General features: G+C 45.1%; 1 protein-coding gene across 12 annotated transcripts in view; it reads left to right on the top strand.

Moving 5' to 3' along the window:
• Positions 1 to 16,001, top strand: part of syne1b (spectrin repeat containing, nuclear envelope 1b) — an 834,787-nt gene that overhangs the window by 335,563 nt on the left and 483,223 nt on the right. For all 12 annotated transcript variants that reach the window (XM_085981815.1, XM_085981811.1, XM_085981814.1 and 9 more), the window contains 3 exons: positions 1,183 to 1,539; positions 11,735 to 11,871; positions 13,536 to 13,707. In XM_085981815.1, the coding sequence (XP_085837941.1) occupies positions 1,183 to 1,539; positions 11,735 to 11,871; positions 13,536 to 13,707 (666 nt within the window). The remainder of the gene's footprint in view (positions 1 to 1,182; positions 1,540 to 11,734; positions 11,872 to 13,535; positions 13,708 to 16,001) is intronic.

Here is a 16,001-nt window from a genome sequence, read left to right on the forward strand (position 1 = left end):
TACTATGCGGTATCTTATCGAAGGCCTTTTGAAAGTCCATGTATATTACATCTATTGCATTACCCTTGTCTACTCTTTCTGTTACTTCTTCAAATCATTGAATAGGGTTGGAATCTGTGCTGTCTACTCTTTATTATAGTTTTGGTTTCTAGATGTTTTTCAATTCATCTTTGTGTAAAGATTCCATTATCTTTCCAACCACCGACGTTAAGCTAACTGTCTATAGTTCCCTGGACTTGTTCTATCTCCTTTTTCAAATATAGGAATCACATTAACTGTCCACCCGTCCTCTGGCACTATTCCTATTTAATTTATTTTTATATATATGTAATAGTGCCTCTGCTATCTCTTCCCTAACTTCTTTTAATATGCACAGCTGCAATCCATCCAGACCAAGGGTTTTATCCTCCCTAAGTTTGATTAGTTTATCAATTATCTCCTCATTTTTCTATCTTAAATGTCTTGATATCTTTTTTGATCTCTTCTTCTAATGTCATGTCCTCCTGGTAAATACTGCGGCAAAGTACCTAATCAATATTTCTGCAATTTCGCTGTCATTACCTGTGTTTATTGTTTGTATCCCTTAGTGGCCCTATCCCTATCCTGTTTTTTTTTCTTTTCTCTGCTCTAAGGAGAACAACTCCAGCTTCTCCAGTCTCTCCACATAACTGAAGTCCCTCATCCCTGGGACCATTCTAGTCATTCTTAACTGCATCCTCTCCAAGGCCTTGTCATCCTTCCTAAAGTGTGATGCCCAGAATTAGACACAATACTCGAGTTCAGGCCTGACCAGTGTTTTAGAAAGGTTTAGTATAACTTCCTTGCTTTAGTGCTCTATGCCTTTATTTAAAACGTCAAGGAATGTGCATGCTTTTTTAATAGCCTCCTTAATGAGGCTCGGTGTCAATTTTTGTTTGCTAATGCTTCTGTGAAGCTCCTTGGGACGTTTTACTCTGTTAGAGGCGTTATATGAATGCAAGTTTTTGTTGAAATAAAGTACTAGTTGTCCGATCTGTGAGGTTCAGCGGATGCAGCTGCTCTTTATTGAGCAGAGTAAGGGTTAATATTTTCTGCAGGATGTTACGTAGCATTTGCTCAACTATGAACTTTCAAACTGCTCCACGAGGACTTACATAAACAGTTGTGACAGTGCTGGTAACTGTAAATGCTTTCCATTCCCAGGAACTGATCGCTTCCAGACGGAATGGCAGAGAGCGTTTAAACAGAGTGGAGGCTCTGGCTGGAGATGTGCGACAACACACAGCTGCCAACGGGTGTGGGGCGATAGGCAGGGAGCTAGAGGCACTGCGGGCTGACTGGCAACAGTGGGAAGAGAGCACCCTGCAAGCACAGAGCGGCCTGGAGACCATGCTAAGCCAGACCACCAGCTCTGAGCAGGAGTTCGAGGCTCAGGTCGCTCAGCTAGACAAGGACCTGCAGGACTTCAGTGCCAGTCTCGGGGCATGTTTGCACAGCCTGTCCGAGCTACAAGACAAAACCACAGACGAAGAAGTTGTGGAATGTTGGCAGAAAGCAAAGGTTTGTTCGGGGCTCGTAAAGGTCGTGTGGAGTCTGTCTGGGGGAGTGGAAAATAAGTAAAGAAAGCAAATTAACGCAGGCTGTTTTGGCATTGGTTAGAGGGGGTAAAAGAGAACCCTTCTTCACAGATAATTGTACACCGTACACATCAATATATTTATCGATTAGAGAAGTGAAGCAGCTTAAACACTAGAGTACAGTGACAGGAATTCCATCTTTGAAAGCTGAAACTTCAGACGTTTTCTGGGTATCACACACTACTGGTGAGTCATTAGACTGATGACTAACCGAGTGACTCGCAACTAAAGGAAAATGCTCCACTACACTGGGAGAGACTTAACCAGACTAACATTACACTCTATCTTGCATTTAATATTGTACGTAATGTATCCCTTTCAAACTGTAAATAGTTTTGACAATTTTAACTGTTACTAATTACAGAGAACAGAATTCCAGCCAGTTCAAAAATAGCACAACTTCTGCTACACACACAGTCACTCCAACACACAGTCACTCCTACAAACACAGTCACTCCTATACACACAGTCACTCCTACACATAGTCACTCCTACACATAGTCACTCCTACACACACAGTCACTCCTACAAACACAGTCACTCCTACAAACACAGTCACTCCTACACACAGTCACTCCTACAAACACAGTCACTCCTACACACACAGTCACTCCTACACACACAGTCACTCCTACACACAGAGTCACTCCTACACACAGAGTCACTCCGACACACAGTCACTCCTACACACACAGTCACTCCGACACACACAGTCACTCTGACACACAGTCACTCCTACACACAGTCACTCCTACACACAGTCACTCCTACACACAGAATCACTCCTACACACACAGTCACTCCGACACAGAATCACTCCTACACACAATCACTCCTACACACACAGTCACTCCTAAACACAAAGACACTCCTACACAGAGTCACTCCTACACACAGTCGCTCCTACACACAGTCGCTCCTACACACAGTCGCTCCTACACACAGTCACTCCTACACACAGTCACTCTTACACAAACAGTCATTCCTACACAAACAGTCACTCCTACACAGAGTCACTCCTACATACAAAGTCACTCCTACACACACAGTCACTCCTACACACACAGTCACTCCTACACACAGTCACTCCTACACACAGTCACTCCGACACACAGTCACTCCGACACACACATTCACACCTACACACAGAGTCACTCCGAACACACACACACACACACACACACTCCTACACACAGAGTCACTCCTACACACAGAGTCACTCCTACACACACAGTCACTCCTACACACAGTCACTCCTACACATACAGTCACTCATGCACACAGAGTCATTCCTACACACACTGTCAATCCGATACACAGAGTCACTCCTACACACAGAGTCACTCCTACACACAGGGTCAATCCTTCACACAGTCACTCCTACACATACAGTCACTCCTACACACACAGTCACTCCTACACACACAGTCACTCCTGCACACACAGTCACTCCTGCACACACAGTCACTCCTACACACAGTCACTCCTACACACAGTCACTCCTACAAACAGAGTCACTCCTACACACAGTCAGTCCTACACACACAGTCACTCCAACACACACAGTCACTCCAACACACACAGTCACTCCTACACACAGTCACTCCTACACACAGTCACTCCTACACAGAGTCACTCCTACACAGAGTCACTCCTACACAGAGTCACTCCTACACACACAGTCACTCCGACACACAGTCACTCCTACAAACACAGGCTCTCCGACACACAGAGTCACTCCGACACACACATTCACACCTACACACACAGTCAGTCCTACACACACAGTCAGTCCTACACACACAGTCAGTCCTACACACACAGTCACCCCAACACACAGTCACTCCTACACACAGTCACACCTACACAGAGTCAGTCCTACACACAGAGTCAGTCCTACACACAGAGTCAGTCCTACACACAGAGTCAGTCCTACACACAGAGACAGTCCTACACACAGTCACTCCTACACCCACAGTCACTCCTACACACAGTCATTCTGACACACACAGTCAGTCCTACACTCAGAATCACTCCTACACACAGAGTCACTCCTACAGAGTCACTCCTACACACAGAATCACTCCTACACACACAGTCACTCCGACACAGAATCACTCCTACACACAATCACTCCTACACACACAGTCACTCCTAAACACAAAGACACTCCTACACAGAGTCACTCCTAAAACAGAGTCACTCCTAAAACAGAGTCACTCCTACACAGTCACTCCTACACAGTCACTCCTACACAGTCACTCCTACACAGTCACTCCTACACAGTCACTCCTACACAGTCACTCCTACACAGAGTCACTCCTACACAGAGTCACTCCTACACAGAGTAACTCCAACACACACAGTCACTCCGACACACACAGTCACTCCTACGCACACAGTCACTCCTACGCACACAGTCAGTCCGACAACCAGAGTCACTCCTACACACACAGTCACTCCTACACACACAAAGTCGCTCTGACACACACAGACACTCCTACACACACAGTCACTCCTATACACAGTCACTCGTACGCAGAGTCGCTCCTACACACACAGTCGCCCCTACACACACAGTCGCCCCTACACACACAGTCGCCCCTACACACAGAGTCGCCCCTACACACACAGTCGCCCCTACACACACAGTCGCCCCTACACACACAGTCGCCCCTACACACACAGTCGCCCCTACACACAGAGTCGCCCCTACACACAGAGTCGCCCCTACACACAGAGTCGCCCCTACACACAGAGTCGCCCCTACACACAGAGTCGCCCCTACACACAGAGTCGCTCCTACACACACTGTACTCGAATCCTCTCGCTATGAAGGCCAGCATACCATTTGCCTTCTTAACTGCCTGCTGCACCTGCATGCTAACCTTCAGCGACTGTTGCACAAGGACACCCAGGTCTTGTTGCACTTCCTCTTTTCCCAATCTATTGCCGTTCAGATAATAATCCGCCTTCCTGCTTTTGCCACCAGAGTGGATAACCTCGCATTTATCCACATTATACTGCATCTGCCATGCATCTGCCCAATCGCCCAACCTGTCCAAATCGTACTGGAGTTTCTCTGCATCCTCCTCACAGCACACACGCCCACCCAGCTTTGTGTCATCTGCAAACTTGGAGATATTACATCTAGTTCCCTCGCCTAGATCATTAATATATATTGTGAATAGCTGGGGTCCTAGCACCGATCCCTGCGGTACCCCACTAGTCACTGCCTTCCACTCGGAAAAAGACCCGTTTATTCCAACTCTTTGCTTCCTGTCTGCCAACCAGTTTTCTGTCCAAGTCAGTACCTTACCCCCAATCCCATGTGCTTTAACTTTGCACACTAGTCTCTTATGCGGGACCTTATTGAAAGCCTTCTGAAAGTCCAAATACACCACATCCACTGGTTCTCCCTTATCTATTCTACCAGTTACATCCTCAAAAAATTCCAGTAGATTAGTCAAGCATGATTTACCTTTTGTAAATCCATGTTGACTTTGTCCGATCCTGTCACTGTTTTCCAAATGCTCTGTTATTACATCTTTTACAATGGACTCTAGCATTTTCCCCACTACTGATGTCATGGGAACTGTTCCAGAGCCTATAGAATTTTGGAAGATAACCAGCAATGCAACGGTACCCATGGATTGGAGGGTAGCTAATGTTACCCCACTATTCAAAAAGGGTGGTAGAGAGAAAGCGGGGAATTACAGACCGGTAAGCCTGACATCGGTAGTGGGGAAAATGCTAGAGTCCATTATAAAGGATGTAATAGCTGAGCACTTGGAAAACAGTGACAGGATCGGACAAAGTCAACATAGATTTACAAAAGGTAAATCGTGCTTGACTAATCTACTGGAATTTTTTGAGGATGTAACTGGGAAAATTGATAAGGGAGAACCAGTAGATGTGGTGTATTTGGACTTTCAAAAGGCTTTCGATAAGGTCCCGCATAAGAGATTAGTGTGTAAGAACATAAAAACATAAGAAATAGGAGCAGGAGTAGGCCAATCGGCCCCTCGAGCCTGCTCCGCCATTCAATAAGATCATGGCTGATCTGATCCTAACTGCCAATCCAATATCACAGAACCATCTCCTGCATCTAACAGAATTAGACACACGAAATAGGAGCAGGATCAGGCTACATGGCCCCTGGGCCCGCTCCGCTACCCACAGGGCCATGACCGATCCGAACCTAGACTCATGTCCAAATTCCTGCCCGCTCCCCGTAACCCTTAATTCCCTTTACTTCTAGGAAACTGTCTATTTCTGTTTTAAATTTATGTAATGATGTAGCTTCTACAGTTTTTTGGGGCAGCATATTCCATGGACCTACCACCCTCTGAGTGAAGTAGTTCCTCCTCATCTCAGTTTTGAAAGCAGCCCCTTATTCTAAGACTATGCCCCCTAGTTCTAGTTTCACCCATCATCGGGAACATCTTCCCTGCATCCACCCGATCCAACCCCTTCACGATCTTATATGTTTCAATAAGATCGCCTCTCATTCTTCTGAACTCCAATGAGTAGAGTCCCAATCTACTCAACCTCTCCTCATATGTCCATCCCCTCATCCCCGGGATTAACCGAGTGAACCTTCTTTGTACTGACTCGAGAGCAAGTATGTCCTTTCTTAAGTATGGACACCAAAACTGTACGCAGTATTCCAGGTGCGGTCTCACCAATACCTTGTACAACTGAAGCAATACCTCCCTATTTTTATATTCTATCCCCCTAGCAATGAAAGCCAACATTCCATTGGCCTTCTTAATCACTTGCTGCACCTGCATACTAACCTTTTGAGTTTCGTGCACCAGGACCCCCAGATCCCTTTGTACTTCAGTACTTTCCAGTTTCTTGCCATTAAGATAATAACTTGCTCTACGATTTTTCCTGCCAAAGTGTATAACCTCACACTTTCCAGTATTGTATTCCATCTGCCAAATCTCTGCCCACTTACTTAGCCTGTCTATGTCCCCTTGAAGGTTTTTTATGTCCTCCTCACTCACTACTTTCCCCCCCATCTTAGTATCATCTGCAAACTTTGATATGTTACACTCGGTCCCCTCCTCCAAATCGTTAATATAGATTGTAAAGAGTTGGGGACCCAGCACTGACCCCTGCGGAACACCACTAGTTACTGATTGCCAGTCTGAGAATGAACCATTTATCCCAACTCTCTGCCTTCTGTTAGATAGCCAATCCTCTATCCATGCCAGAATATTACCCCCAATCCCATGATTTTTTATCTTAAGCAATAATCTTTTGTGTGGCACCTTGTCAAATGCCTTTTGGAAGTCTAAATACACTACGTCCACTGGTTCCCCTTTATCCACCCTATATGTTACTTCCTCAAAGAACTCCAGCAAATTTGTCAAACATGACTTCCCCTTCATAAAACCATGCTGACTTTGTCCTATTAAATTATAATTATCCAAATGTCCTGTTACTGTCTCCTTAATAATGGACTCCAAAATTTTACCTACCACAGATGTTAGGCTAATCGGTCTATAGTTTCCAGCCTTCTGTCTACTGCCCTTTTTAAACAAGGGTGTTACATTAGCAGTTTTCCAGTCTGCCGGGACCATTGCCGAGTCCAGGGAGTTTTGGAAAATTATTACCAATGCATCCACAATCCCTACCGCCACTTCAAGACCCTAGGATGTAAGCCATCCGGTCCAGGTGATTTATCCGCCTTGAGTCCCATTATTTTACCGAGTACCACTTCCTTAGTGATTTTGATCGTGTTTAGCTCCTCCCCCCCTTTAGCCCCCTGTTTGTCCAGTGTAAAGTTAAGGCACATGGGATTGGGGGCAAGGTATTGACTTGGATAGAGAACTGGCTGGCAGACAGAAAGCAGAGAGTAGGAATTAATAGGTCTTTTTCCGAGTGGCAGGCAGTGACTAGTGGGGTACCGCAGGGATCGGTCCTTGGACCCCAGCTATTCACAATATACATTAATGATCTAGATAAGGGAACTAGATGTAATATCTCCAAGTTTGCAGACGACACAAAGCTGGGTGGGCGTGTGTGCTGCGAGAGGATACTGAGAAACTCCAGGATGATTTGGACAGGTTGGGTGATTGGGCAGAAGCGTGGCAGATGCAATATAACGTGGATAAATGCGAGGTTATCCACTTTGGTGTCAAAAACAGAAAGGCAGACTATTATCTGAATGGCAATAGATTGGGAGAAGGGGAAGTGCAACGAGACCTGGGTGTCCTTGTGCACCAGTCGCTGAAGGTAAGCATGCAGGTGCAGCAGGCGGTGAAGAAGGCAAATGGTATGTTGGCCTTCATAGCGAAAGGGTTTGAGTACAGGAGCAAGGATGTCCTGCTGCATTTGTACAGGGCCTTGGTGAGACCACACCTTGAGTACTGTGTGCAGTTTTGGTCGCCTTATCTGAGGAAGGATGTTCTTGCCATGGAAGGAGTTCAGCGAAGATTCACAAGGCTGATCCCTGGGATGGCAGGAATGACGTATGAGGAGAGATTGGGTCGATTGGGCTTATACTCGCTGGAGTTTAGAAGAATGAGAGGGGATCTCATCGAAACTTATAAAATTCTGACAGATCTGGACAAACTAGATGCAGGTAGAATGTTCCCGATGGTTGGAGAGTCCAGAACCAGGGGTCATAGTCTAAGGATAAGGGGTAAGTCATTTAGGACAGAGATGAGGAAGAATTTCTTCACCCAGAGAGTGGTGAACCTGTGGAATTCTCTACCACAGAAGGCGGTTGAGGCCAAGTCTTTAAATATATTCAAGAAGGAGTTAGATATATTTCTTAGAGCTAAAGGTATCAAGGGATATGGGGAGAAGGCAGGTACGGGGTACTGAGTTTGGATGATCAGCCATGATATCATCGAATGGCGGAGCAGGCTCAAGGGGCCGAATGGCCTACTCCTGCTCCTATTGTCTATGTTTCTATGTTACTATTTCTAGGGCCACTTCCTTAAGTACCCTAAGATGTAGATTATCAGGCCCTGGGGATTTATCGGCCTTCAATCCCATCAATTTCCCTAACACCATTTCCCTACAAATACTGATTTCATTCAATTCCTCTCTCTCATTAGACCTATGTTCCCCGACATCTCTGGGAGTTTATTTGTGTCCTCCTTTGTGAAGACAGAACCAAAGTATGTATTTAATTGGTCAGCCATGACTTTGTTCCCTATTATAAATTCCCCTGATTCTGACTGCAAGGGACCTACGCTTGACTTTACCAATCTTTTTCTCTTCACATATCTATAGAAGCTTTTACAGTCAGTTTTTATGTTCCCTGAAAGCTTACTCTCATACTCTATTTTCCCCCTCTTAATTAATCCCTTTGTCCTCCTTTGCTGAATCCCAATCTGCTCCCAATCCTCAGGTTTGCTGCTTTTTCTGGCCACTTTATATGTCCTCTCCTTGGATCTTATGCTATCCCTAATTTCCCTTGTTAGCCATGGTTGAGTCACCTTTTTTGTTTTATTTTTATGCCAAACAGGGATGAACAAATTCTGCAGTTCATCCATGCGATCTTTAAATGTTTGCCATTGCCTATTCACTGTCAACCCTTTAAGTAACATTCCCTAATCCATCCTACCCAACTCGCGCCTCATACCATTGTAGTTTCCTTTATTTAAATTCAGTACCCAAGTCTCTGAGTCAACTACTTCACTCTCCATCTTAATGAAGAATTCTATCATATTATAATCGCTCCTCCCCAAGGGGCCTCGCACAACAAGATTGCTAATTAATCCTTTCTCATTACATAATATTCAGTCTAAGATGGCCTGATCTCTAGTTAGTTCCTCGACATATTGGTCCAGGAAACCATCCCATATACACTCTAATAATTCCTCTTCCACAGTATTGTTACTAATTTGGTTAGACCAATCTATATGTAGATTAAAGTCACCCATGATAACTGCTGTGCCCTTATTGCATGCATCTCTAATTTCCCGTTTAATGCCATCCCCAACCTCAGCATTACTGTTTGGGGGTCTGTATACAACTCCCACTAACGTTTTCTGCCCCATGGTATTTCTCAGCTCTACCCATAGAGATTCCACATCATCAGAACTAATATCCTTCCTTACTATTGTGTTAATCTCCTCTTTAACCAGCAATGCTACCCCACCACCTTTTCTTTTTTGCCTGTCCTTCCTGAATATTGAATACCCCTGGATGTTGAATTCCTCGCCTTGGTCACCCTGGAGCCATGTCTCCGTAATCCCAATTATATCATATCCGTTTACATCTATTTGCGCAGCTAATTCATCCACCTTATTACGAATGCTCCTCGCATTAAGACACAAAGCCTTCAGGCTTTTTTTTTTAACATTCTTAGACCTTTTAGAATTATTGTTTACTGTGGCCATGTTTGATTTACACCCTTGATTTCCCTGACTTCCACTTTTGCTTTTCTCCTTCCTGTCTTTTGCTTCTATCCTTGCTTCCCTTTCCTCTGTCTCCCTGCACAGGTTCCCAACCCCCTGCCATTTTAGTTTAAACCCTCCCCAACAGCACTAGCAAACACTCCCCCTAGGACATCAGTCCCGGTCCTGCCCAGGTGCAAACCATCCAGTTTGTACTGGTCCCACCTCCCCCAGAACTGGTTCCAATGTCCCAGGAATTTGAATCCCTCCCCCTTGTACCATTCTTCTAGCCACATATTCAGCTGAAATATCCTTCTATTTCTACTCTGACTAGCACGTGGCACTGGTAGCAATCCTGAGATTACTACCTTTGAGGTCCTATTTTTTCATTTACCTCCTAACTCCCTATATTCAGCTTTTAGGACCTCATCCCGTTTTTTACCTATATCGTTGGTACCTATATGCACAACGACAACTGGCTGTTCACCCTCCCCTTCCAGAATGCCCTGTAGCCGCTCCGAGACATCCTTGACCCTTGCACCAGAGAGGCAACATACCATCCTGGAGTATCGTTTGCGGCCGCAGAAACACCTATCTATTCCTCTTACAATAGAATCCCCTATCACTATAGCTCTCCCGCTCTTTTTCCTCCCGTCCCGTGCAGCAGGACCACCCATGGTGCCAGGATGTTGGTTGCTGCTGCCTTCCCCCGATAAGCCATCCTCCCCAACAATATCCAAAGCGGTATATCTGTTTGAGAGGGGGATGGCCACAGGTGACCCCTGCACTACCTGCCTGCGCCTACTACTCTGCCTGGCGGTCACCCATTCCCTTCCTGCCTGTGCAGCCTTTACCTGCGGTGTGACCAACGGATTAAACGTGATATCCACAACGTCCTCAGCATCACAAATACACCAGTATGTATCCATTCACAGCTCCAGCGCCGCAATGCGGTCTGCCAGTAGCTGCAGCTGGATACACTTCCCGCACACATAGTCGTCAGGGACACAGGAAGTGTCCCTGATTTCCCACATAGTGCAGGAGGAGCATGCCACGGGGCCGAGCTTTGCTGCCATGACTTACCCTTTAATTAATTAAAATTAAATTAATACCACCAATTATACTACAATTAAATGATAAACTCAAGGGCCCTTGTTTCTAGCACGTGCTACACAACAGAGACCTTAGAAACTATAACCACAAAGTTAAGACCTTCTAAACTTTATAAACTATGAAACTGTAGAGTAGTATAAATACTCACCTGGCCGTACTCACCCAATCAGCTGCTTTTTCCTGTCCGCGTCACGTTTTGAATCATGACATGGCTCTGGAACGCCGCCGCCGGTCTGCGAGATTGTTAAGCCTCTGTAAAAAAGCCCGCGAAAGTGAGTTTAAATACTCACTGAACCTCCGCTCTCACTGCTCCCGACACTGGCATCTGTAAAAAAAATAAAGCCCGCGAAAGTGAGTTTAAATACTCACTGAAACTCCACTCTCAACGCTCCCGACACTGGCCTGTCACTCCTACACACACAGTCACTCCTACACAGAGTCACTCCTACACACAGAGTCACTCCAACACACACAGAGTCACTCCTACACACAGTATCACTTGTCATGTGATTATATGCTTTCAGACTCCACGTGATTATATGCAGTATTCCAAGATTGTATTTAATGAATTTTGAATGTCATTGTAAAGTGTGGTATCCCCTTAGTGATTCAATATATAATTTATTACTGTTTTTGGTGCAGGAAACAGAGGAAGCTCTGAAGGAGGCAGAAAGCACGAGCGAATCATTGAAGACTCAACTAAATGACCTCTGCAGATTTTCCCAGGATTTGAGCTCACATTCAGATAAAGTTTCTTCTTTAATCAAAGAATACAATAGGTAAATGCCCATTTATATTGCAACAGTTTGGGATTGAAGAAGTCAATCTGTTTGATACTGAAGCATTGTGTTTTAGCCTGGGCTTGATGGGTAACACTCTCACATCTGAGCTCAAAGGTGGTGGGTTCAAAACCTACTCCAGACATTTGAGTCCATAATCTAGGCTGCCATTTTGGTGCAGTGCTGAGTGAGTGTTGCACTGTTGGGAGGTGCAGTTTTTTGGAGGAGGCTTTAAATTATGGCTCCACCTGCCTGATCAGATTGGCACAAGATATCCCATGGTACTTTTCAAAGAATAGCAGGGAGGTCTTCAGGGGTGTAAATTCAGAGGCCTTTCCACCCAGGTTCAGGTCCTTCTCTGGGGACAGATGGCCATGAGTGTTGCTTGAATTGATTCCTAAATTTCTTGACTTTAGGTAGGGCCTCGCAGAGTTGTGGGCTTGGGTCTTCCCCTTTAATGAGGGGACGAGCCCTTCCATGTGGCTACGCTACATGGCCCAGTGAATAGCGCTGCAGAACGCACCACCCCGATATTCGGGGTTAGCGCTCTTAGAAGGAAGTGAAGCACTTGAATTAGCGCTCCACCTCACTCTTGGGGCGCTAAAACTGAAGTTAGCGATTGCCGGCGCTATTTTTTGCTGGGTACCCAGGCGATGTTAGCGACGAATGTTCCCCCCTATCAATCTCAGATTTAAAATTAACAACTGACCCAGCATCAACTGCCGTTTGCGGAAGAGAGTTCCAAACTTCTACCACCCTGTGTGTGTAGAAGTGTTTCCTAATTTCTCTTCTGAAAGGTCTGGCTCTAATTTTTAGACTCTGTCCCCTTGCTCTAGAATTCCCAACCAGCGGAAATAGTTCCTCTCCATCTACCCTATCTGTTCCCCTTAATATCTTGAAAGCTTCGATCAGATCACCCCTTAACCTTATAAATTCCAGGGAATACAACCCTAATTTGTGTAATCTCTCCTCGTAACTTAACCCTTGAAGTCCGGGTATCATTTTGGTAAACCTATGCTGCACTCCCTCCAAGGCCAATATATCCTTCCTAAGGTGCGGTGCCCATAACTGCTCACAGTGCTCCAGGTGTGGTCCAACCAGGGCTTTGTACAGCTGCAGCATAACTTCTACCCCCTTGTATTCTAGTCCTCTAGATATAAAGGCCAGCATTCCAAGTTAGGTGGGAGGAGGCTTGTGTGGAGTTTCAGTGCTGTAAATTTCTGTGTAATTCTATGTTATAGAAGTCACCCGATTTCCATTCAATTGATTTTGATGGAAGCCGTGTTGAAGCCATTATTACACGTGGTTTTGATCAAAAGTGCTGAATGAGTCATGTTGTGGATTGACTCACACTAGGCTGAGGCTCTCTGCAATGGCACACTCGCCTCACGTCTTCAATGCTGGCTGGGTGTTGGAGCAGCCTCGGCATCACATGACATTGAAGCAAAGGCCATGGCATCAACAGCGGCCTGCATGTTGATATCGGGTCTGAGGGAGTCCTGACTGCTACTTGGTGAGGAATACCAGCATCTCAGGTGGTGACCTTGTGATGAAAACAGAGCATGCTGGAAATCCACAGAAGCTCAGGCAGCACCTGGTTACTATGTTTCTGGTGTGTAACCCTTCGTCTAACTTGTTATCTCCTTGTTTCTCGCCCACCGCAGCCTTTGCTTGCAGACGGCGAAGTATTGTCGGAACAAGGAAAAGGCGCTGGAGCAACGATTCCGTACAACTTTCAGGGAGTTTCAGCAGTGGATGATCAACACGAAAATCACCACCTGCTTCGATACGCCTCAAAATATTGATGAAGCGACTGCAATCATACAGAAACTGCAGGTAAAGTGCTCGCAAGACACAGTTAGGACAATAATATTTACTATGACAAAACAGGAGAGGAGCTCAAATCAACAGGGTTATTTTGGTGTAAGGGTGAATACAGGCGCTAAATGGGTGCTGTGCTAATAAGACACGTCTATTTAAAAGTCTGCTTTTAGCATGCAATTTTGGTCCTAATTGCGGATTACCATAATTTGAACTTGCCTGGAGGCGCTAAAACAGACACCTGCAGGGTTAGCACTCAAGCGCTGATTAGACACAATCTTCGTGGAGAACTGCATGTGGGATCCACTCACCCACTTCCACTGAAGGTGTGGAGTGCTCTGGCTGAGACACAGCGGCAGGTTTCAGGATGGCTCAGGGATGGAGTGAGAGGGCGCACAGATTCTCGGATGTGGCACTGGAGGACCTGGTGGAGGAGGTCCAGAGGAGGAGGGATGTCCTGTACCCACAGTGGGGGAAGGAATCCACCTCACCCTCCAGTCCCTCTCTCCTGCAACAGCTAGTGCTGCTCTGCCTGGCCTCATGTCCTCCTCCCATTCCTTCTGCAGACCAAGGAGGAACCCCTACCAAGATGCCCATGGCAAAGCACTCCCTTCCTCCTGGTGACTTCTATAAGTTGTCCAATAAGGTAGAGTAGCACGGCACTCGCTCTTTTTAGGTGAAGTCCTCAGAGAATTTCCAGAATAAATGCTGATAGAGTGTTGATGAAGTCTTGCCAAAGTGTCCCACAAAGTCTCTTCATGTGTTTCAAAAGTCCTCTTCAAACCTCCAGCAGCAAGTGAACAGTAAAAGGTGAGATAAAAACAGAAGATGCTGGAAATACTCAGCAGGTCAGGCAGCATCTGTGGAGAGAGAAACAGAGTTAACGTTTCAGGCCAATGACCCTTCATCAGAAGTAAGAGGTGAGTGTGCCTTTCAGTAGTGCTCGAAATCCCCAGCAACGACTTGTTTACTCCCAATCAACTGGTCGGTGTTAGGAGAGGGCGTTAGATCAAGCGCTAGTCACCAAAATGTCGTGCAGCCACTAGCAGGCAACTTAAGTGGAAATTAGCCTCTTAACGATCTTCCGGGTAGCCGTTACTAGCACAAGCTTCAAATCCTTTACCAATGTGGCGTTTAGCACTAAACGTGGGCTAAACTGACGTTTGAGCTCAAGACCCCATCTTGGCCACCTTGGAGGCTCTTTAGTGTCTGAAGGAGCCATCGAAAATTGCCCTCCAAATGTTCAAATAGAAAAACATGTACAAAAAAAAGGCAAACTAACTGAAGGGGAAAGGAAAGAGCGAGAAAGCTTCCAGCGCACTTTGCTGCTTTTATTTTTCTTCACTCTTCAGCTATGTTGGGTTATAACAAGCTTGAAACTGACTTGTATTTAAACTGAATGTACTGCAGGGTCATGTTTGTATTTAAATTGACGATACTGCAGGGTCATATTTGTATTTAAATTGAAGGCTCTGCAGGGTAACATTTGTATTTAAATTGACGATACTGCAGGGTCATGTTTGTATTTAAATTGAAGGTACTGCAGGGTCATATTTGTATTTAAATTGAGGGTACTGCGGGGTCATGTTTGTATTTAAATTGAAGGTACTGCAGGGTCATGTTTGTATTTAAATTGACGGTACTGCAGGGCAATGTTTGTATTTAAATTGAAGGTACTGCAGGGTAATATTTCTATTTACATTGACGATACTGCAGGGTCACGTTTGTATTTAAATAGAGGGTATTGCAGGGTCATGTTTGTATTTAAACTGAAGGTACTGCAGGGTCATGTTTGTATTTGAATTGACGACGCTGCAGGGTCATTTTGTATTTAAGTTGAAGGTACTGCAGGGTCATGTTTGTATTTAAATTGATGGTACTGCAGCGTCATATTTGTATTTTAATTGAAGGTACTGCAGGGTCATGTTCGTATTTAAATTGATGATACTGCAGGGTCATGTTTGTATTTAAATTGACGATACTGCAGGGTCATGTTTGCAGTTAAATTGAACGTACTGCAGGGCCATGTTTGTATTTAAATTGACGATATTGCAGGGTTATGGTTGTATTTAAATTGACGATTCTGCAGGGTCATATTTGTATTTAAATTGAAAGTACTGCAGGGTCACATTTGTATTTAAATTGATGCTACTGCAGCATCATATTTGTATTTTAATTGAAGGTACTGCAGGGTCATGTTTGTATTTAAATTGAAGATATTGCAGGGTCATGTTCGTATTTAAATTGAAGGTAATTCAGGGTCATGTTAGAATTTAAATTGACAGTACTGCAGGGTCATGTTTGTATTT

Source organism: Somniosus microcephalus, chromosome 3 (genome assembly GCF_052327205.1).
Source record: "Somniosus microcephalus isolate GS21.2 chromosome 3, FLI_Smic_1.0, whole genome shotgun sequence".
NCBI classification, from domain to species: domain Eukaryota; kingdom Metazoa; phylum Chordata; class Chondrichthyes; order Squaliformes; family Somniosidae; genus Somniosus; species Somniosus microcephalus.